Source organism: Crinia signifera, chromosome 19 (assembly GCF_055691185.1).
Source record: "Crinia signifera chromosome 19, ASM5569118v1, whole genome shotgun sequence".
Lineage (NCBI taxonomy): Eukaryota > Metazoa > Chordata > Amphibia > Anura > Myobatrachidae > Crinia > Crinia signifera.
Window position 1 is genome coordinate 38,738,286 of NC_139226.1, and position 23,878 is coordinate 38,762,163.

Sequence of the window (23,878 nt, forward strand, 5' to 3'; positions counted from 1 at the left end):
CAATTTCCCAGCACTTTACCAAGTATAGTAGCTCTTACTAACTGCTTTGGGGCTCATCTACATTTGTATATAAGTCATTTTAAAAGATTCCTCTCAGATCTTAATCTCTCCATATATCCATATATGGAACTAGACACGCCCTTTGGGAGGAGCATGACACGCTCCCTCAATGGGGCGCTGTGCAAAATTCTGCAACCAACTGTAATCTCCCTGAAACTAGTTTTCAAAAGTAGGCAAGTATACTTAAAACGAGAAAGATTTCAACAACTATGTCCCTCTTTCCCCTGCACTAGGGGTGCCAGTCCTGGGATCGGTGGGATCACGGGATTTAGGTACATTTTTACTGGGATTAGAGTCTCCAATCCCAGGATTTCGGGATCAAAATGCACATGTGCCTTCTCTGCTGGGCAGCGCTGAGTAGCTCTGGAAGGACTGCTTCACAGCAGTTACCAGCTCGCCATGTGGGACCTGCTGGACCCATGGAAGGGTGGGCAAGCCTTTCACATTCAGCTAGCTCCCCTCCCCGCAGCCCCCTCCTACACCAGTGAAATACCGGTATACAAGGAGGGGGCGGGGCAGAAAAGTTGCAAGTCAAGTCATAGTTCTTTCGGCGCCTCCCTGGCAGCACTGCAGCCCAGCACACAGCAACGTGTGCTGTGTTGAGGACAGCTGCTGCTGCTGCCTGGTAATAAGGGCCCCACTGGGCCCATCCATCAGACCTGGGCTCGGGTAATTAGTACCCCCTCCCTTTCTTGGTGACACTGCACCCACCCAGACGGACACTGGCCGGACACTTTTCCGCAATCAATGAGACAATCCAGTCCAGCATTCCGGTCCGGAACACTCCAGTTTTTACTCAATACCATATATATCAGTATAGCTATTAATAAATAATAATCCACAAAAAAAATCCTAGGTTTTAAAGCTTTGACCTTGGAAATGCCTCCATGTCGGTATAAACCAAATGCACACGAACACTGCTCTTTCTGCACCATATTACATGCCTGGGCTGATTCTCTGTTGGCTTTGTGAAAAGTATATTGGTATACAATGTGTACTGTAACAAGTATATAAGTAATCCAATTCTGTAACCATGATGTCACAATAATGGATGTTGCAGTACGCTACAGGAACGATAGTGGCTGCCGCTGCTTTGGAAAAAGTATTTTAATGTTTGCCACGCTTGGCCAAACCACTCCCCCCTCTGCTCGCTGCCCAATGGTACAGCTGCTGCGTGCAGAGCGCACAATTGCTATACCAGTGTGTGGAACGCTCTGGACTGGAACGTACCATTATTTGATCGAGAGGGGGGATTATTGCTAGCTCCTAGGCGACCTCTAGCGGCCATTCAATCTACCACACGCTAGTATTCTTCGCCGCGTCTGGTAACCGGGCAACGGCTTCTTGATGCTGGCTTAATTTCCCGGCATGCAGCAGGAGGGCAAGATGGCCGCTGCCAGTGGTGCTGTTCTACTCATAGCAGTCAATGATGATTCGTGAAGAAAATGGAGGATGAAGAGAGCTCTGTGTTTCTCCTGTGCCTGACAGCCACCAGTGGGGTGCCCCTGTACAGCAGGAGCAAGGGTAGCAGCAGGCAGGTAATAATGCTATGCAGAAGCAGGATGTATACAATACACCCCCGGGCAGTGCCATGCCACCTGTGTGTGGCAGCTGCTTTCATCTATCTATAATCTATGCTTAGGATACAAGCTCTGTGCAAGGCAAACATATAAATACAGCTCTGGGGCAGCAGTCGGTCTGCCTGCTGTCATTGTGTCCACATTGTAAATGGAAATGCCAACATTGCGACAATGCCCACATTAAGTTTAGGAACATACTGCATACTTCCTCATCTTTACGGGCACAGCTTACGCTGCAGAACTTACGTAGCGTAACCTGCACCACCCTGGGTCCTCGCTACCCTCCTGTGTCCATGCCACCATCTATTACCTTTAGTAAAGGTGTGGCGAGCGAAGCGAGACATCGAGCCCGCGAGGGGAAAATGGTGCTATTCTGAAAGCGGCTAACGTAACTGCTGCAAAGATGAGGAAGTACCCATACTGCTGCAACGGATTCGGTATGAAATCCAGACGGTCAAAATCCCGACATTTAAAATCCAGACAGGGTCAAAATCCCGACATACAGAATGTACAGGTGAAACAGTCTACAGAGCGCAGTCTCAAATCCCCTTTCTTTCCAGAAACAGTCTACATGCCTTTCGGTCAACAGGTGCGAGGTCGACATGGGTTTTTTCCACAGGTTTTTGACCTGAATGTCGACACAGTCGACATGGACACAGTTGCAAGTGAACCGCAGCCCCTCGCATCGCTCGCAATGCTTCTGGCTCGCTGCGCTCGGCACACTATTTTATTCTCCCACCATGCCGTAGTGGATGGTAGGGCATGAAATACCGCCTGTCGGTTCAAAAAACAGTGAAAAAACTCATGTCGACCTCGCACCTGTCGACCGAAAGGCATGTAGACCGTTTCACTTGTACATTCTATATGTCGGGATTTTAAATGTTGGGATTTTGACCCTGTCGGGATTTTGTCCATGTCGGTATTTTGACCCATTTGGGATTTTGACCGTCGGGATTTTGACTGCATCCCGCTGCAACCACCGCTTTGCAACATTAGCTGCAGCCAGAGGACTATTAGTCACAGCCGCTGTAGGGCTCTTACCTCAGCAACCACCTGAACAGATGCCGTTGACTGTGAATTGTCAGTGTAAAATGTTACTGATTGTTGCCAGTTCAGCAAGAATCGCTAATTAGAGAGTGGCAATTATTGAACGACTGTGCAGCATTCACATAACCTGTAAGCATATTGCAAATTAATATCCGTGTGCATAGAAGTCACAGAGTAGGCACAGTTTGACAGGAAGTCGGCATTTTCTGGGTGTGTTTGTGAAAGTGTAGGCATGCAATTTATTGCATGAAAAAAAAAAACTTCTGGGGGGCCGGCAGCGGGGTCTGAACGGCGACAGGGAGCTCGTAGCAGCATTTGCTTCACCGCTGGCACACACCTGCGGATCGGATACAACTCATTGCGGGTGCTAAAAAGCACTTGCAATGTGCCACTGATCCTATCCAATATATTTTATGAGCAGACCGTCCGACCTCCTGACTCCGACCCGATGCGCATGGGACCGTGCATTGGGTCAGAGGGGATGTCAAACACCTCCAATATCTCTGTTGGAATTGGGCCAAATCGGATAAGTGTATGGGCACCTTATCCCTCGCCGCTGGCATACAGTGGCCTCTCTCTCCGTGTCTGGCAGGGGTGATTGCAAAGGTGCGTCTACGGGTGGAGGGGCAGACCTTCTGATCATTTACTCAATCGTTCTGTGTGTGGCCATGATCATGGGTGTTCCAGATTTCAAAGGAAATTGGATAGATATCGAATTGGATCCTATATCTATCTGTGTGTGTGGGCACCTTTAGACTGGCACAGATGGAAAAACCTTTTTGATGGTTCGGTGTTTGCAAATGCATCACTATATGTGATGCATTCTCAATTTCGCAAAGGATGCTTATTCTTTATGACCAAACCCCAGCATGGTATCGGTTGGCATGGAAACGGTAATCCAAGGACCCTATTCTGGTCCATTTGCTCCCCTGCGTGTTCGCGCAGGTATGCGACTGCGCATGCCCATAAACCGTTATGCGCACGTGCATCCGCTTGGTGTGAGTGGCCGCGGCAAATTGAATATTTAAAGGCTGATCAGACACAGCACTGCGGGCGGCATTGGCGAATGGTCGTGCCCATGGGAACGCCCAGCATTTCATTTGGACTTGCAAGGCTGCGAAATTCACAGGACTAAGGTCCTAAGGTCCTTAGTCCTGACACAAAACCATCATGAACTTGAGCTGTAGCGTTCAACCTGTCCGTGTGTCCTGTATATTAAATCAACTGAATTAATGAGCAGGTCCAACAAAAGTGCAGAATAATCTGTACCGCATTTTCATTCTGCCAGCAAAATGTTGATGGATTTCACATTACATGGTGTAAGCAATCAGGTTAAGACCGTTTATGCATTTGAATGTTTTCTGTAACTCCTCTTCCCAATGTAGATGAGTGGAGGATTTAGATAGTAAGTCCTTGGACAGATTGGTTTCTGGCACTTTTGTAGTTTCAGCATCTATTGACTAATTTGGAGGTGTAGAAATCTTTAGTAGACAAGTTAAATTGCTTGTGGTAGAAATGCAGAAGAGGCTCAGCTAAGAAAGGATTAACAAATGAAACAATCCCCTTTGCGTGCCTAGAAGTAATGGTGCCCACACACGCACCGATCCCGGCTGTGCGATGCTATGCGATGGGGTGCGCGCTCCCGCAGCACCTCATCGCACAGTACAAAAAGTATGTGCTGCACATACTTTTTGTACTAGCTTTTTATCGCATCGCATCGCATGCACAAGGCATACGATGCGATGCTATGTGTGCTAGTTAAGCACAGAACGCACGCCGGGATCAATGCCTCTGTGGGCACCTTGTGACTTGGGTTAGGGATCTGGCTACGGCTTTCATGGACATGCTTCTTATTGATATAACGGATCCCCTAGTCCAGAGGTTCTCAAACTGTGGGTCCTGACCCCAAAGTGGGTCCCGATCTTCTCAGCATGGGGTTGCGACTCCATGCTGCTGACCATCAGGCTGATGACTTTTCTAATCATAGTCAGTGATTCAAGGAGTCTGAAAAATCTGTTGAATTGTCTGTTATTTTACATCATTTTGTCCCTCCACAATGCTGCCATGTATGTGCTGTCCGCTGACTACACATGTGATGTGATGACCTTCTGCAGTCACTTGCTGGGGTCCCGTAATTATTTTTATTGTCTGATGGGGTCCCAGAGCAAATATTTTGAGGACCCCTGTGCTAGTCTGATGGTGCCCACACATGGGGCGATTTCAGGGCATTTTCTAAGCGATGCTGCTGATCCACTAGGGCAATATTGCATACAATCCTTCAATTTCAACCGCATCTGTGCGATAAATCGAAGCATTGTATGAACATCGAAATGGGTCCCCCGACGCCATGCGCGGACCACCCAGTCGCAGGTCACGTCAATAGATATGTGCTGTGATCAGTGTATGGCGTTTAGTTCGGGGAGCGGGGTTCAGAGCACAGGCGGTGCGTTAAGGGAGCAGGGGCCGGAGCACGGGCAGTGGTGGAGCACATCGCTGTGAAGGAACGCTGGCGTCAGCGGTGGCAGAATTAAAAAAAAAAATTAAAACACTGGGTGGCCATCTGAAGGTGAGGACTCTGATTGGATGAGAGAGCTCTCAGCCAATCAGAGGGCCGCCCAGTGTTTTTAAATAGTTCTTTCAAATTTCTCCTGCCGCCTCTGAGCTCCTCTGCCAGCACTCCTTCACAGCACTATGCTAATCCGCTGCCCAACACCAGCCTTCGATGTGCCTCACAGATGGCATGCAACATCGGGTGCTGGAAGAGGGCACTTTTGGCACCATAAGATAGTAAATTGGGAACCAAGTGGACCGGCACATAAAAAAAAAGACAAAAAAACTTGTCGACCACGTTCCTGACGATCCTTCACTTGCTTCGTCACTGTCTATCTAGAGCAGGCATTCCCAACCACGGTCCTCAAGGCACACCAACAGTGCAGGTTTTGTAGATATCCAGGATTGAGCACAGGTGACTTAATTAGTATCTGAGGGATTCTGATTAAACCATCTGTGCTGAAGCCTGGATATCACTAAAACCTGCACTGTTGGTGTGCCTTGAGGACCGTGGTTGGGAATGCCTGGTCTAGACAATGTCAACCAAGTTTAGGCATCTAACTATGTGCCGTCGACCATGGTAAGGTCAACCTAAACATGTTTGATCCGTTGTCCGGATACGAAGCTGGCTTACATAGGGAGCAACACCGTTCATAACTATAGAGCACTTCAGTAAGTTGTATGGGCAGCTTGAATTAAGAAAGAGCACACAGAGCAATTTCAGTGGTGAGCCACTGGATGGCAGTATAGCCGCAATTATTGTATGACTAAAAATAAATAAATGTAATAATCTTAGTTATATAGCACTTTTCTCTTATTTGCATAATAAAACCACACAGACACACACAGAAGAGAACTAAGCATTCGGGTCGTATATTTGTCGGAACTAAACGGATGTGAGTGAAATGATTGAGTGGCTCCAATCTGGGTCAGACTTGGGATATTATTTATTTATTAACAGTTACCTATATAGCGCACAAATATTCCGCAGTACTTTACAGAGTATATTACCAGTTATTTATATAGCGCACACATATTCCGAAGCGCTTTACAGAGTATAGTTGAACACTCACATCAGTCCCTGCCCCAGTGAAGCTTACACTCTATATTCCCTACCACATGTACATGCACACAGACATTCTATGGTTAATTTTGTTAGGAGCCAAATAACCTACCAGTATATTTTTAAATTGTGGGAGGAAACTGGAGTACCTGGAGGAAACCCACACAAGTACGGGGAGACTATACAAACTCCGCACAGATAGGGCCATGGTGGGAATCGAACCCATGAACTCAGCGCTGTGAGGCAGTAATGCTAACCATTACACCATAATTTACAGTGCGTTGACGACCTGGAATATTTCTGGCAATTTCGTCAGTAGCTCGGGTCATTTTCTAAGCGATTTAGTGAGATCGCTTAAAAAATGCCCTGAAATCAACCTGTGAGTAGGCCCCATAAGTGAGCAGGGTATTTACACAGAACATCGGGTCCCACACTTACTGCAGCTTGGTGTGCTGGCCGAGAGCAGAACAGCAGTACTGAACTTAGTGGGACATGATGTCTGGGACCCAAGAATCGTGTGTTTTTAGCTGTACGATAAATACTTGTGTTTCAGGAAGAGCAGACAGAATACAGATTGCACAGTTCCGTGCCCAAAATTTCTCGCTCAGAGCTACTGTAGATCTGTCAAAATTCAGTGTTTACCATAGTAACTGCACATTTTGCAGATCATTCATTATTACACCCTTGGAAAAATGGATTCTCTGAATAGATGAAAGTTATTTCACCTGTTGTCCAGTAGAGGCCACCCTTGGACCTGCTTCATCTGTCTGCACATGCTTGACCAAGGGCCGGATTGACACCTGATCAGTGCAGAGCAATATTGCAGAGCCCTGCGATCAGAGGCAGAGTCCAATCCCGCCCTGTACGATTCTGCGAATGACAGGGGTAGAATACACTAGTGTGCTGAGATCGGTACACTTAGACGGTGTCCATGTCGACTGTGTTGACATTCAGGATGGGAAAAAACTCATGTCGACCGTTTGACTTAATACTTGTGTCGACTTTACCCATATCGATTTATTTCAGGTGTGGGCCTTCAGTGGTTGACCCAATGCATGTCCACTTAATTTGAGTCAACTCAATGACACATAACCATCTGCCAAAATTAGATGATTCATCATCTGCAAGCCGGTATATTTATTCGGTACTTATGTAGTATCTGGGCTGCCGATTTTTTGATTGTATGCCTTAAGTTAAGGCATACAATCAGATGCGATGCGATGCGATATCGCATCGCATCGCATCCGATATCGGATGTGATGACCCGATTTTTCCATAGGAATCAATGTTAAAATGATTCCTATGGAAAAATGGGTCCTTTTCATACCCCTACTATCCAAGTGGGCATGGAGTTGGATATAAACCTGTGGCGAGCGTAGCGAGCCACCGAGCCCGAAGCGTGGCGAGCGAAGCGAGCCCCGCGAGGGGACGGTATTCGTCCCCTCGCGGGGCTCGCTTCGCTCGCCACGCTTCGGGCTCGGTGGCTCGCTACGCTCGCCACAGGTTTATATCCAACTCCATGCCCACTTGGATAGTAGGGGTATGAAAAGGACCCATTTTTCCCATTGAATTCCATGTTAAAATGGACTCAGTCCATTTTAACATTGATTCCTATGGAAAAATCGGGTCATCGCATCGCATCGCATCGCATCGAATCGCATGGTCGCATGCGATGCGATGCGATCTCCCGATCCGACCCGATTTAGAAATCGGCAGCCCAGATACTACATAAGTACCATTTATTCTGTAGTTACATACTGTATGTCATATATATATATATATATATATATACGAGTTGTGTGGTCCGGCACTCACTGTGAATCAGAAGATTGTGCTGCGTTGCCTTCCCCAGGATTGATGATCCAAATATGTAGCGTGGGAATGAGGGCGGCACTCGTCAGACTTGATTAGATGCAAGTAAAAAGCCTTTATTATCCGACGGCGTTTCGGGCTGGCGCCCGTTTTCAAGGATATACAAAGATACACTAAAGCACAATTACATTTATAACAGAAGCAGAACCCGCCCCCACATTAATCAGCGCACAGCTGAACTTACCCGGTCCTCCGGCGTGCAGGCGCCATGTCCGGATTGCGGTGGTGTGTTCCTCCTTAATGCCTCCCCCCCGGCAACAGAGACCATTCAAAACAGTCCCGTCCACCCGGAAGTAGCACGTGTAGGCAGTAAAACGTCCCCGCATTGCCGGCATATGCACAGCCTTCACCCAAGTCCCGGGACTTACACTGTGTTGCATAGCAACCACCTCACATTTAAAAACACTGTAAAAAAGCAAGAAAAACATGTATTTAAACATCACATTTAAAAATTACTGCAAATCAAAAAGAACATTGCGTAATATTAAAATTCTCTTAAAGCTATACAATATAGTGGAGAGCTAAAGTATTTATATTAATGCACAAATGCTTATTTTGTATATCCAATATACCATATTTTAACATTATCATGGCTTAAAAATGCCAAGGCTGATATTACTAGAGAAGTTATGCTGGTATCAAATTGACTACAAATATTAGCAGGTCAATTAATGTTATTAACAAATTATTATTTATTCATAAGCTTTTTTTACCGAAAGATTGGAGGAGCTAACAAGGAGGATTTACAAAAAACATTGTAGGCCCAGATTTTCGTTTAGGCCTTTGGGGGCGATGGTCTGCAAGAAGAAAATCCACCTACTTTCCTTTTGTAGCAACTTTTTGTTGCGGTTACCCCCTCTTAAAGATGGGGGCACTTGGTCAATTATCATGGACCTCATACTCGCCACACTGTGCCCAAATTTGATACAATGGCGGGCAACAGGCTGGTCACTGTGGCCACTGCTTAAACCCTGATGAATTCCTGACCTATGTAGGGCCATCCGCTCCTTAAAGGTGCGTTGGGTTTTCCCCACATAGGTCAGTCCACAGGGACACGTCAGAGTGTAAATGACGTAGGCAGAGTGACAGGATAGGGGGAATTTTATAAATATCTTTTTCCCAGATTGTGGATGACTGAAGGATGCCCCTACTGCCATGGATCGACAAGTAGTGCAACCCAGGCAGCGGTAGCAGCCATTTTTTCTTCCCAAAAAAGTAGGGGTAGGTTTGATTTTATCCCATCCCGAGATGTCATATTTCACTACTAGATCTTTTATGTTTTTACCTCTTGTGTAGCTAGGTAACAACTGGGTATTAAGGAGTAATGGCAGCTCTCTATCTGTAGATACTGCAGGCCAAAATTGTTTGGCTCTAGTTGTATTAGTTTTACTCGAGGTGTTAAATCTATTAACCCAGGGGATTTTATGTTTTGTTTTATCCTCTTGCTCTCTCCCACTATTCAGCAAAGTTGACCGTGGCATTTTTGATACTTTATCCTTAAGCATATTAAGTTCCCTCTGTGGGTACCCTCTTTCAGTAAATTTTTGTACCATACTCATTAGAGCTGGTTCCACCTGTTCTTCTTTTGATGTTATTCTCCTCACTCTCAGCATTTGCGAGTATGGGAGTCCCTTGCGTGTAGCAACAGGATGGAAGCTCTCGTTCCTCAGGACGGTATTTCGGTCTGTGGCTTTAACAAAAAGTGAAGTAGAAATCCCTTTATGGTCTAATTCAATTTTTACATCCAAGAAATGGACTGTGGTCTTGTCAAGACAGTATGTGAATTTTACCACACTATCAGAGCTATTATGCTCATTAAGTAGATCATGCAGCCAACTGACTTCACCTTTCCAAAAAATCAGTAAGTCGTCAATATAGCGACGATAAAAGAAAACCTCAGGTGACAATACTCTATTAATGAAAAATAATTTTTGCTCAATATGGTGCATGAAAATATTAGCGTATGCCGGGGCCACAGGGGACCCCATTGCACAGCCAGCTTCCTGCAAAAAGAATTTACTATCAAAAATAAAATAATTGCGGGTCAGGATCAATGTCAGTAGCTGCATAATCAAAGTCACAGGGGGACCCCTATAATCCTCATTAGATAAAATAAATTGATGTACAGCCTCCACACCTGCACCATGTGGGATGCAGGTGTAGAGGCTGGTAACATCAGCAGTACACACACAGTTCACATCAGGCAGAGCAATATGAGTACGCAATTTTTCAAACTCAATTAACAATGATGTGGTATCCTTTAGGTACCCATCCATTTTCTGTACCAGTGGATTGAGTATGCTATCCAAATAAATGGAAATAGGGTGGAAAAGAGAGCCCCGGGCCGAGATTATGGGGCGGCCCGGTGGGTGTTTACTATCTTTGTGTACCTTTGGTAGTACATAAAACAAAGGTACAATTGGGCAATCCACTTTTAATGCACTACACAATTCACTGGTAATAACACCATCACACATTGCAGCATTCAATAATTGATCCAACTCCCTTTTGTAATCCCCTGTTGGATCTCTAGGGAGTCGGCTATAGGTGTCAATGTTATTAAGCTGACGATAACATTCATTTTTATAATCACCTAAATCTTGCACGACCACCGCGCCGCCTTTATCCGCATTACGGATTATAATATCATGTCTCTGCGAAAGTTCTCTCAAGGCGGTTTTTTGTGCGGTCGTGAGGTTCTGATGTTGTAATCCAGCTTTATGGCTCTCAGTCCCCATCTGCTGTAACACTCTAGTAAAAGTTTTGATTGAAGAATTCATGGAGACTGGATCGAATTTAGAAGCCGGCATGATGCTTTTCAATTGTGGTGGTAAATCCTTGGTCTTGTCCGATGTGTTTAGATTCTGTGTGGTTTTTTGTTTGCCGAAATGTTCTTTAAGCCTTAGGGAACGGTTAAATTTAAATGTGTCAACTCTCCACTGGAAAGGATCCATTTTATTAGTAGGGATGAAAGAGAGTCCTTTGGAGAGAACCTCATTCTCTGCTTCAGTCAGAGGTGATTTAGATAAATTAAAGATTAATGCTTTACCTTGCGGGGCGGACAGTATCTTGTTTTGTCTCTTATTCTGTCCCGACCTCCTCGTCCTCTTCCTGTTGGTAAATTTGGGGGGACTCGGTCGATTACCCCTAAAGGGCCACTTGCTTGCCCTGAGGTTGAAGGTAAAGATTCATTTTCACTCTGTGAGGTGCTGGAATCCTGCATGAAGGCTGGACCTCGGCGATTACGTCGGTAAGAATTGGGTTTGCCTTTATATTGTTGTCCGGCAATCAACCAATTGTATACTTGTTTTTGATCGTAATCTGCTTGTACTTTTCGCATTTTTTCCCTTTTAAATGCGATTAAGTCCCTCCTATATTTATCCATTTGTGTTTGGATTTTCTCCATCCAGTTGCCGCCAGTGTCTTTCAACAGGGTGTCTTTATGTGTTTGTTCAAATTCAGCAATCTTCTGTTCGTATTCTTTATGTTCTCTAGTTGCCTCCTCAATTACTAGGAGGAGCAAATCCATCGAACATTTATTTAAGATGGCTATCCACCGGCGACAAAATGTGACATTATTTCTACCGATTGTAGGTGTGTTCTTCACCCGGAAGCCACGAGGAATTTGCTTCAAGCGATAATAATCGGATAAGGATACACTGTGGTATATGAAGTCACATTCACGTTGTTTCAACTTAATCAATTGTCTGGACAGATTTTCAGGAGTGACCCAAGATACATCATCTTCCAACCGTCTTTTGGACAAGATTGAGTCAGCTTCCACCTCGCTGAAGGTCAGAGTCTCCATCACATCAGCCTGCATTAATTCCAGTGCATCATTCAGAGCCTGGCTAGCTGCCATATTATAAGTCTCTCCCACCGATATAATATAGACCACAGATGTTAGGATGTAGTGGTTTTTAACTGGTATCCCACCAGACTTACCACACAGATTGTGTGGGGTATTCCTGTAGCAATAGTGTGGTGCCTTGACAGGGCTCTATCCAGGCAAAAAAAGCCACAAGAGACGGCAAACAAAAAACCACACAGAATCTAAACACATCGGACAAGACCAAGGATTTACCACCACAATTGAAAAGCATCATGCCGGCTTCTAAATTCGATCCAGTCTCCATGAATTCTTCAATCAAAACTTTTACTAGAGTGTTACAGCAGATGGGGACTGAGAGCCATAAAGCTGGATTACAACATCAGAACCTCACGACCGCACAAAAAACCGCCTTGAGAGAACTTTCGCAGAGACATGATATTATAATCCGTAATGCGGATAAAGGCGGCGCGGTGGTCGTGCAAGATTTAGGTGATTATAAAAATGAATGTTATCGTCAGCTTAATAACATTGACACCTATAGCCGACTCCCTAGAGATCCAACAGGGGATTACAAAAGGGAGTTGGATCAATTATTGAATGCTGCAATGTGTGATGGTGTTATTACCAGTGAATTGTGTAGTGCATTAAAAGTGGATTGCCCAATTGTACCTTTGTTTTATGTACTACCAAAGGTACACAAAGATAGTAAACACCCACCGGGCCGCCCCATAATCTCGGCCCGGGGCTCTCTTTTCCACCCTATTTCCATTTATTTGGATAGCATACTCAATCCACTGGTACAGAAAATGGATGGGTACCTAAAGGATACCACATCATTGTTAATTGAGTTTGAAAAATTGCGTACTCATATTGCTCTGCCTGATGTGAACTGTGTGTGTACTGCTGATGTTACCAGCCTCTACACCTGCATCCCACATGGTGCAGGTGTGGAGGCTGTACATCAATTTATTTTATCTAATGAGGATTATAGGGGTCCCCCTGTGACTTTGATTATGCAGCTACTGACATTGATCCTGACCCGCAATTATTTTATTTTTGATAGTAAATTCTTTTTGCAGGAAGCTGGCTGTGCAATGGGGTCCCCTGTGGCCCCGGCATACGCTAATATTTTCATGCACCATATTGAGCAAAAATTATTTTTCATTAATAGAGTATTGTCACCTGAGGTTTTCTTTTATCGTCGCTATATTGACGACTTACTGATTTTTTGGAAAGGTGAAGTCAGTTGGCTGCATGATCTACTTAATGAGCATAATAGCTCTGATAGTGTGGTAAAATTCACATACTGTCTTGACAAGACCACAGTCCATTTCTTGGATGTAAAAATTGAATTAGACCATAAAGGGATTTCTACTTCACTTTTTGTTAAAGCCACAGACCGAAATACCGTCCTGAGGAACGAGAGCTTCCATCCTGTTGCTACACGCAAGGGACTCCCATACTCGCAAATGCTGAGAGTGAGGAGAATAACATCAAAAGAAGAACAGGTGGAACCAGCTCTAATGAGTATGGTACAAAAATTTACTGAAAGAGGGTACCCACAGAGGGAACTTAATATGCTTAAGGATAAAGTATCAAAAATGCCACGGTCAACTTTGCTGAATAGTGGGAGAGAGCAAGAGGATAAAACAAAACATAAAATCCCCTGGGTTAATAGATTTAACACCTCGAGTAAAACTAATACAACTAGAGCCAAACAATTTTGGCCTGCAGTATCTACAGATAGAGAGCTGCCATTACTCCTTAATACCCAGTTGTTACCTAGCTACACAAGAGGTAAAAACATAAAAGATCTAGTAGTGAAATATGACATCTCGGGATGGGATAAAATCAAACCTACCCCTACTTTTTTGGGAAGAAAAAATGGCTGCTACCGCTGCCTGGGTTGCACTACTTGTCGATCCATGGCAGTAGGGGCATCCTTCAGTCATCCACAATCTGGGAAAAAGATATTTATAAAATTCCCCCTATCCTGTCACTCTGCCTACGTCATTTACACTCTGACGTGTCCCTGTGGACTGACCTATGTGGGGAAAACCCAACGCACCTTTAAGGAGCGGATGGCCCTACATAGGTCAGGAATTCATCAGGGTTTAAGCAGTGGCCACAGTGACCAGCCTGTTGCCCGCCATTGTATCAAATTTGGGCACAGTGTGGCGAGTATGAGGTCCATGATAATTGACCAAGTGCCCCCATCTTTAAGAGGGGGTAACCGCAACAAAAAGTTGCTACAAAAGGAAAGTAGGTGGATTTTCTTCTTGCAGACCATCGCCCCCAAAGGCCTAAACGAAAATCTGGGCCTACAATGTTTTTTGTAAATCCTCCTTGTTAGCTCCTCCAATCTTTCGGTAAAAAAAGCTTATGAATAAATAATAATTTGTTAATAACATTAATTGACCTGCTAATATTTGTAGTCAATTTGATACCAGCATAACTTCTCTAGTAATATCAGCCTTGGCATTTTTAAGCCATGATAATGTTAAAATATGGTATATTGGATATACAAAATAAGCATTTGTGCATTAATATAAATACTTTAGCTCTCCACTATATTGTATAGCTTTAAGAGAATTTTAATATTACGCAATGTTCTTTTTGATTTGCAGTAATTTTTAAATGTGATGTTTAAATACATGTTTTTCTTGCTTTTTTACAGTGTTTTTAAATGTGAGGTGGTTGCTATGCAACACAGTGTAAGTCCCGGGACTTGGGTGAAGGCTGTGCATATGCCGGCAATGCGGGGACGTTTTACTGCCTACACGTGCTACTTCCGGGTGGACGGGACTGTTTTGAATGGTCTCTGTTGCCGGGGGGGAGGCATTAAGGAGGAACACACCACCGCAATCCGGACATGGCGCCTGCACGCCGGAGGACCGGGTAAGTTCAGCTGTGCGCTGATTAATGTGGGGGCGGGTTCTGCTTCTGTTATAAATGTAATTGTGCTTTAGTGTATCTTTGTATATCCTTGAAAACGGGCGCCAGCCCGAAACGCCGTCGGATAATAAAGGCTTTTTACTTGCATCTAATCAAGTCTGACGAGTGCCGCCCTCATTCCCACGCTATATATATATATATATATATATATATATATATATATATATATATATATATATATATATATATATATATATATATATATATATATATATATAATTTTTTTTTTTATAGGTTGATTTTAATTGCAGCTATTATGGAAATTAGCTTTGAAACGCATACAATATCTTTTTAGTCCTCCGTTGATCCATTATTTTTATTTTAATCTGCAGGAATGTAGATTTGCAAGTACAGAAACCAGGTGTAGTGTAGTGATGTCAGCTTTGTTTGTTGTTTTCACCTCAACCAGTTCTATTATCTGCGTTTAGGACAATGGTTCCAAAATGTTTCGACTTGCTGCGTTCTAAAGAAACTGGGAAACCCCTAGGCCAAATGTTTATTTTAGAAAAAAATCAGCAGAATGATTAGATTTGTTATCCTCATGGTCCGGTATGTGATTCTACAGGGTTAGCCAAAAAAATAAGTTACCCACTTAATTTGTCGCCGTGTTCTGCATATTCTGCAGACTTGTTGCGCTCAGCGATAGAAAATATGATTTTGCGATTAGAGCACCTTGTTCTTTCTTGAAAGGGGACATATTGATATTAAGCTAACCTATTAAACATGTATGTGCAGGTTGTTGGACAGTGGGGTAACTATGGGGGGTGCAACTGCTATGGGGCCTGGCGGTTTGGGGGGCCCCAATATTCTGTTACACTGGCAGTGGCTGCACTGCTGCTGCCCCGCACCTTTCATTTGTGCATTTAGAGCACGGGTGTCAAACACAAGGCCCGCGGGCCAAATCCGACCCGCCAGACCTCGTCATGTGGCCTGCGCGAGGAGATAGCACGCAGGGGCAGTGTGTCCCAGCTCCTGCCTAGGCCACCTCCTCTCACCCTCCCCCACTCCGCGCGCACTCGCTCGCTCGCCGGAGCTGCGGGGTTGGTTGCTGGGACTGCAGTCTGGCAATCTGTGCTAGACTGCTGGTAGTAGCGGTAACCGTGTGTGCGAGGCGGCTGACTGAAATAGGTTAGTAGTGTATAGCTCGGGCTGGTCGCTGTACGTGGGGATCTCTGTCACTGAGGGTGACATTTACACACCAGGCCATGCTCTCCTCTAGTCACTGCGTGCTGTTACAGGTTTTGAAAGGCGCAGGGTTCTAGAATGAACTCTAAAACCCTACAGGGTATAATGTGATGTATTTAAATACTATATCCATATAAACCTGGGGTAGCCAACCCTAGTCCTCGAGAGCTACCAACAGTGCATGTTTTGCAGGTCTCCTCACAGAATCACAAGTGAGCTAATTGGCTCCACTTGTGGATCTTTTAAAATGTGTCAGTGATTAATGAGTGCAGCTGTGCAGCAGCTAGGTTGTCTGGAAAATGTGCACTGTTGGTAGCTCTCGAGGGCTAGGGTTGGCTACCACTGATATAAACCCTCTGTTCTCAATTCGCATATCCCTGGCTTCCTTATCTAGTGCGCATAGTTTTAATGGGTATAAATTCATCATGTCAATAATAGGAATGTCAACAATGTCAGTGTCAATTTTAGTGCTAGGGTTATTTGCGAAGTCTATAATAAATGCCTGGATGCCAACTTTTGTGTGCCACATCCATGTACTTAGCATTTAATGAGCCAGCTAGAATATTGGCCAGCCTCGGTAACCACCTGTAGCACATTCTGCACAGATGAGGATTTTTTATATACAGCAGCTGATCATCAGCTTTATAGGTGCTCTAGTTTTCTAGGTATGCCAGTTATCAAGCTTGTATATTTTTAATGTGCAGTAAAAGCTGTGCCAATAGTTTTCCAGGGTTAGCAAAGGACACAGGACAGAGCGGACACACCTGGCATGGGCCTCTGTTTAGTAAAAATTGCTTACATCTTGTGGTTTGTGGCATACAACCCCACGTACCCCTTCAATAAAGTCTCTGTCTACGTCTCCCATCTGGGAGGTCATTCAGGTTCATTCTTACCTTTGCAAATTCCCAACGGACTTCCTTTGTCTGCTTGGCACAGGTGCCAGTTACACTATGACCATAGTCAGCAGAAAGCAACAACCCAGGCAGAGGAACTGCACGGTTTGTGAAAGAGGCAGGATGCGAGTATGAAGACACTATGTTCTGCTGACATTGGGGTAGTCCCATCAGCTGTATTGCACAGTAGATGTAATGTCCTGGCGGCCGATGTTATGCTGCTGAATGCCGCCATTAACGATATAGTGCTCCCCTTGGTCACAATCTCCAGTGTGTACCCAGCTTAATAGTAGAGGCTGTAAACCTAAAAAGGTTCTCAAACCTTTTTGAATCACGGCACCCTATAAGAATATTTTTCAGGGCACCCTTCGGGCCAAGGTTTGTTACTGAGAATTCCAAAAATGAATATTAATTTAAATAAGTTGTGATTTACATTTTATCCTTCGGTCCAGTTATGTGGCAAGGAACACGATTCACTTCTGTTTCCCCACATTTTATAATTGGAAGCCACAAGCACTGATTTTGCCTGTTTCATTGACGATAAATAATTTGAATTGGTTCTGGACCGCCAACCTGAGGCACCCCTGCAAGTTCTCCGAGGCACCCCAGGGAGCCTAGGCGCACAGTTTGGGAACCATAACTATAAAGCTTGTAGGAGGGTCCTGGGTCAGCTGCTAAGAGGTATATCGCTGGCATCACATGTACTGCGGTGGTAAGAGGAGACCTGAGGATGGTGAAGGGGGTTGTGCACACAGGAACAGGCCTCTCACCAAAAGGCGCAGACTGCAGGTAATTTAGCCATGCCCACAGCACCTGTGGGGAGAGACTTCTTCCTGTATACTTAGCATTTTTAATTAATAGGGGCTGTGGCCAAACCTCCTACAGCTTGGCCATGCCCCCTCTGAATACGGAGTACAATGGCCAATCTCTACAGCCCTAAAGGTATCACCTCCTAGTCCAGTGCATATCAGTTACTTTAATTTGATGGTAAGCTTGTGAGCAGGGCCCTCCTACCTCCATGTCGGTTTGTATCTACCCAGTATGTTTAATCACTGTTGTTTCCAATTGTAAAGTGCAACGGAATATGCTGCGCTATATAAGAAACTGTAAATAAATAAAATAAATAAATTATTCAATATTATTTCATCTAATTACGACGGGTGCCGGACGGCTCCCCAACAGTCGGGATTCCGACAGTCATTCCTCCGAAGTCGGAATCCCGACTGCTCCCTCGTGGGGGTCCACGACCCCCATAGAGGGAGAATAAAATAGGTTGTGCCCGCAAGGGACTTCATTGCGCTCCCCACGCTGTGCAGTCGAGATTCCGACATCTGAGTAATGACTGTCGGAATCCCGACTGTCGGGGAAATATACCACACCCAATTACGACAATAGGATTCCTTGCTTAGACCAAATCAGTAGCTAGTTGAGACTTATTTTTTTATTTACAGTTTCTTATATAGCGCAGCAGATTCCGTTACAGTTTCTTATATAGCGCAGCAGATTCCGTTGCGCTTTACAATAGTAGACAGTGATAAAACAAACTGGGCAACAACAGACAGTCTTGGAGGTAGGATGGCCTTGCTGTAAGCTTACAATCTATAGGGATATAGGAGGGAAACACAAGGACAGGCACCAGTAATAGCATAGCAGTCCCACCAAGTTACAAGTCCAGAAGGGAAGCTATACAATACATAAGTGCCTCAGAGGGTTATGCGTGTAGAACTTAAATATGATAGGCTTGCCTGAAGAGGTGAGTTTTCAGGGAACACTTGAAAGTTTGGAGGCTAGTGGAGAGTATCATTGTGCATGGTTTATTCATCGCTATAGTCATAGCTGTATAATTATTGTGTTTGTTTATGTAGTGCTAATCATATAAGCCATATCTGTACAGAGAACATGTAATCCTCACCAGCATTGTTTTTCCACATTGGGGATTACAGTCTGCACACACCCTAGGGTACAATGAGTTATTATTTATTTATTAATTGTTTCTTTTATAGCGCAGCATTTTGACTTGCGCTTTACAATAGGAGACAATGGTACAGAAAACTGGGTATTTACAGACAGTCAAAGGTATGAGGGCCCTGCTCGCAAGCTTACAATCTATAGGGAAATAGGCATTGATACACAAGGATAGATATTCTTTATTGCATTAATTCCACCAGAATGCAAAGGTTCCTGGTGTGCTGTTGGATACAGTGACCCAGCAGTTTGGCCAGGGGTCAGGAGGATGGAAAATGTGAGAAAGAAGAGAGTGGATATGTGTGGCCTGTACAGTGGGGATGTGATTAGATAGGAACGGTATACGAAGGTTAAGTGGCTGGTTCTGGAATTTGATAAGCTTGCCTGAAGAGGTGAGTTTTCAGAGAACGTTCGTAGGTTTGGAGACTTTAGGATAGTCTTATTGTGCTTGGGAGGGCATTCCACAGATTGGGTGCTGCTCGAAGAAAGTCCTGCAATCGGGGGAGGTCGGGTTGTAAGATATTTTGAGATAAGAGATATGTATGTTGGTGTAGTTTAGTTTATGGCTTTGTGTGTAAGTAAAATAATTTGGTATTAAATACGGTAGAATACAAGAACCAATGAAATGAGTGACAGAGTACAATAAATATCTAGCTAGGAAGATTAGCCTCACAGCTGCATTCACGATGGAGGAGGAGAGTCTGTATTGGGGAAGGCCAATAAGGAGACTATTGCAATAATCAATGCGTGAGATGATGAGAGCATGGATTTGAGTTTTTGCAGTGTCTTGTGTAAGGTAAGGGCGAATTTTGAATATGTTTTTTAGGTGCATGTGGCATGATTTCGAGACAGATTGAATGTGGGGAACAAAGGAATGTTGAGAGTCAAGGATGACACCTAGGCAGCGAGCTTGATTGGTAGGAGTGATTGTCTTATTATCAACAGACATAGAGTTATCTAGTTGGTAATTACTATTTATTGGTGGAAATATAATTAATTCTGTTTTAGAAATATTAAGTTTGAGGTGGCAAGATGACATCCAGGATGAAACAGCAGAAAGGCATTCAGAGACACGGCCCAATACAGATGGGGACAGGTCCGGGTAGCATAGGTAGAGCTGAGTATCATCCGCATACAGATGACACTGAAATCCAAAAGAGCTGATTAGTTTGCCAAGAGATGATGTATAGATTGATAAAAGCAGAGAAGCTAAGACTGAACCCTATGGTACTCCAACTGGAAGAGGTAGTGAAGAGGAGTTAGAATCAGAGAAATGAATACTAAAGGAGCAGTTAGATAAGTAGGATGAGAACCAATAGAGGGCTGTGTCTTTAAGTCCTAAGGATTGTAGTGTTTGTATGAGTAGTGTGTGGTCAACAGTGTCAAAAGCAGCAGAGAGATCTGGAAGAATTAGTAGTGAATAGAAGCCTTTAGACTTAGCACTGACTAAAGTTGTAAATGATCTGGTCACTGCTGTCTCTGTGGAGTGTTTGGAATGAAAGCCTGACTGAAGCAGGTCCAGAAAGTTGTGCAAGTTAAGAAAGTGTGTGAGGCGAGTGTAGGCAAATTTTTCAAGTAGTTTGGAGGTGCATGGAAGTTGAGAAATGGGACGGTAGTTTGAGAGAGAGCTTATGTCAGAATTCTGTTTTTTTTTTTCAGAATTGGAGTAATTGCATGTTTGAACAATGGAGGACAGACACCTGTAGAGAAAGAGAGGTTACAGGTTTTAGTTAAGGTTGGGATGAGCACAGGAGACAGAGATTTACTTATTTGTGAGGGTATAGGGTCAAGAGGATTCAAATGAAGTAAATGTGTTGGAGGGCTCAGGTAGGGAATTGATCAGATCACCGACCAAGTTGGAGCGTGGATCTTGTCAATCTTATCCCTGAAGTAGGAAGCAAGATCTTGTGCATGGATTGTGGCTGATGGCTTGGGTGAGGGAGGGATTAGAAGGTATTTAAATGTATTAAAAATAGGTTTTGGGTTAGAAGCTTAAGCAGAAATGAAAGTTTGGAAATATGTTTGTTTGGCAATTTCCAGGGCATATCTATAAGACTGGTAGATAGTATTATATGTGAGGGAATCCATTGGACTATGAGATTTACACCATTTACGTTCAACTTTCCGTGAGAGATTTTGTAAGTATCTTGTTAATTTAGAGTGCCACTGTTGGCGTCTATTTCTGCGGGCTTGAGGTGGATTGAGGGATTTCAGTGTCTTAGAGTTTGAAGTACTAGAGGAGAGCATGCAGGTGATAAGGTTGTGATCTAAGAGAGGGAAAGTAGTATTGGTGAATTCAGACACTGAGCACAGCTTAGTGAATACAAGCTCAAGGCAGTGGCCCTCCAGATGAGTAGTGGAGTCAGTCCATTGGGAGAGGCTGAGAGAGGAGGTGTGAGAGTGTAGTTTGGAGGCATGAGCAGCAGATTTTGGGCTATCAATAGCAATGTTGAAGTCACCCATGATGATGGTTGAGATGTCCGAGGAAAGAAAAATCTTCCAGAAATTGCGTGCGTTGCCCAGGTGGGCGATAGATAGCTTCAAAAGGTGTGTAAGTTCTGATAGAATGTACTTCAAATGATGTGAATGTGAGTGATGGAACCTGTGGAAGAACTGTGTATATCAAGGATTGGGATAGTAATATTCCCACCCCACCTCCTCTACTGTCACCAGGCCAGGAGGTATGTGTGAAGTGGAGACCACCGTGGGACAGGGCTGTGTGTAAGCCATGTTTCTGTTATAGCCAGCCGGTTGAAGTTGTGTACATTGACAATAACATCCACAAACTGTTGCCATAAACAACATTCACAAACCACCTGCAGCTACACCTATCTCTCTCTACTGCTTCTATTAGCTGGTGACATTTCACTCAATCCAGGCCCCAGACACCTAACTCCCAGGAACATCGTAATCCAGCTAACCTCCTAAACATCAAATTCCTCCCTTCACCCCCCAAATCACTAAAATGTGCCTTATGGAATGCACGCTCTGTTGGGAACAAATTAACAACCATCCACAACCTCTTCATTTCAAACAACTTCAACCTGCTGGCTATACCAGAAACATGGCTCTCACAGGGGCAGATTTATTAAGCTCGGTGAAGTGATAAAGTGTCTGTTTTTTATCACCGGCCCAATCAGCTCCTACCTGTCATTTTTCATTTCCTGGAAAGGTGGTGGAACTCCTTTTCCTAACACCCCCCATTAGGCAGAACCTAGACCGGTGCCAGGGAATTTGTGCCCTACCTCCTATAGAGGGATGATGGTCCCACAAGGAAGAGGTTATTCTGGTTGGCTCACTCGGATGCGAATTCGCACCCTTGCAAGTCAACCAGAACCCACCCTGCGAATGGTGGTACGCCAGCCCACCATTCGTATGCCGGATTCGTTCACACGGCATGCAAATGGATGTTTTGTCCATTTTGAGAACAAATTTACCCTGTGATCAGGTCTGAATCAGACCCAAGGACTGTGCAGCACAAATCTCTTCAGTAAAACTATATGTTATCTAATAGGTGGGGTATTGCCGATCATCATAAGAAAAGGTTGAAATTATTTGTTTCACAGTTTTTTTTTTAAAGACTACCTATTGACTGAGGACCTGGACACTGTCCATCCGGATGCCCAGTCTCATGATCTATAGTAATATTTTATTCTGTGTTTTTTCTAGCTGACGTTTTCTGTGATTGGATCGCTGAATGGGGTGCATATGTTTGCCAATAACCAGGATGTTCTCCTGTCCTCTACATGTACTACCAATAGCACTGTGGTGTGGAGAACGTTCCATGATAGGTGAGTGGCTGATGGGATTAACACCGCTTCTGGGGGGGGTTTACACAATCTCACCTTTACTATGAGCAAACCATTGTTCTCACGTATTCCTAATATAATCCACACTGCTGCCCTTTAGTAAACGAAAAGGGAAATGTCTAATACTGGGTTCTCCAGGCACCAGCCCCCTTCCTGAGCACATAGAGCAATTGCTGTGCAACAGTTGTCACAATGGGCCTAATTCAGACTCGCTGCCTGGCAACCGGGTAAGTGTCGCCACGACAGCCAAAGGGAACAGATCATCGAGTGGTTTCTCCTCTATTTGGAAATAAGTCAGTAAAAAAGTACTTCTATTTCCGCCGCTGAAAAGAGGCGGGTGCAGATGTCATATGACATCAGCCGGCCTACCGGAGCAGGTATCGTCTCGCCTGCATTCCCACGGGAATGCCCAGCATTTTCTTGGGGGCGTACCGGTGTCCACCCCTGCCCCGCCCCTTCTGAAGCAACCGGCTCGGAGAGTGTGAAACACGAAGCTGTTCGCTCCCGGAGTCTCAAATGCGCTAATACATGCGTGCGCAGACCCCTACCATCGGAACGGGGCCAAATTCGACTAGTCCCGATAAAAGTTGACTCAACCCCAATGGGCCTTCCAGTCCTCCAGTCTAGTTGTCAGCAGGTTTTGCTGCAGGGGAAAGTGTATCAAAGTTTCCAAAGAGGGGCTAAATAGAGAAGTTGCCCCTAGCAACTATTCAGTTTCTACCGATAATTTTATAGAATGTACCTGATTACAATAAGGGGTCAATCCGTACAAAGTGGTCCAATTATAAATTTTCGGGTTGTTTGGGGGGTTTTTTGTGTGGGGGGGGCAAAGCTTTATCCACAGTCCTCGGATATTTACATTTGCCTTCATTTCTAGAAACCTGAAAATCGTTGTCTGCCATGATTTAAAGATGGCCACCATCTTGAAAATAAAATAAAAAACTAAACCATAAAATGCTTGATTTTGAACTATTGGCATAGAGTAGAGATAACTGACAAAAATGGTCCGGCAACCGCTGTTAAACAACTTTGTATGGCTTGACCCAAAATGCTATCCCCATGCTGAT

At 44.4% G+C, this 23,878-nt stretch overlaps 1 protein-coding gene across 3 annotated transcripts in view; it reads left to right on the top strand.

Moving 5' to 3' along the window:
* The window catches only part of FUZ (fuzzy planar cell polarity protein), a 129,226-nt gene that overhangs the window by 33,256 nt on the left and 72,092 nt on the right, over positions 1 to 23,878 (top strand). Inside the window, exons 1-3 of one of the 3 annotated variants that reach the window (XM_083162388.1) lie at positions 1,462 to 1,598; positions 14,682 to 14,902; positions 22,672 to 22,793. In XM_083162388.1, coding sequence (XP_083018514.1) covers positions 14,819 to 14,902; positions 22,672 to 22,793 — 206 coding nt within the window. In that variant the 5' untranslated portion in view covers positions 1,462 to 1,598; positions 14,682 to 14,818. Of the gene's footprint in view, positions 1 to 1,297; positions 1,599 to 14,681; positions 14,903 to 22,671; positions 22,794 to 23,878 lie in introns of those variants that run through there. The other 2 variants (XM_083162387.1, XM_083162389.1) reach the window with 2 other exon arrangements.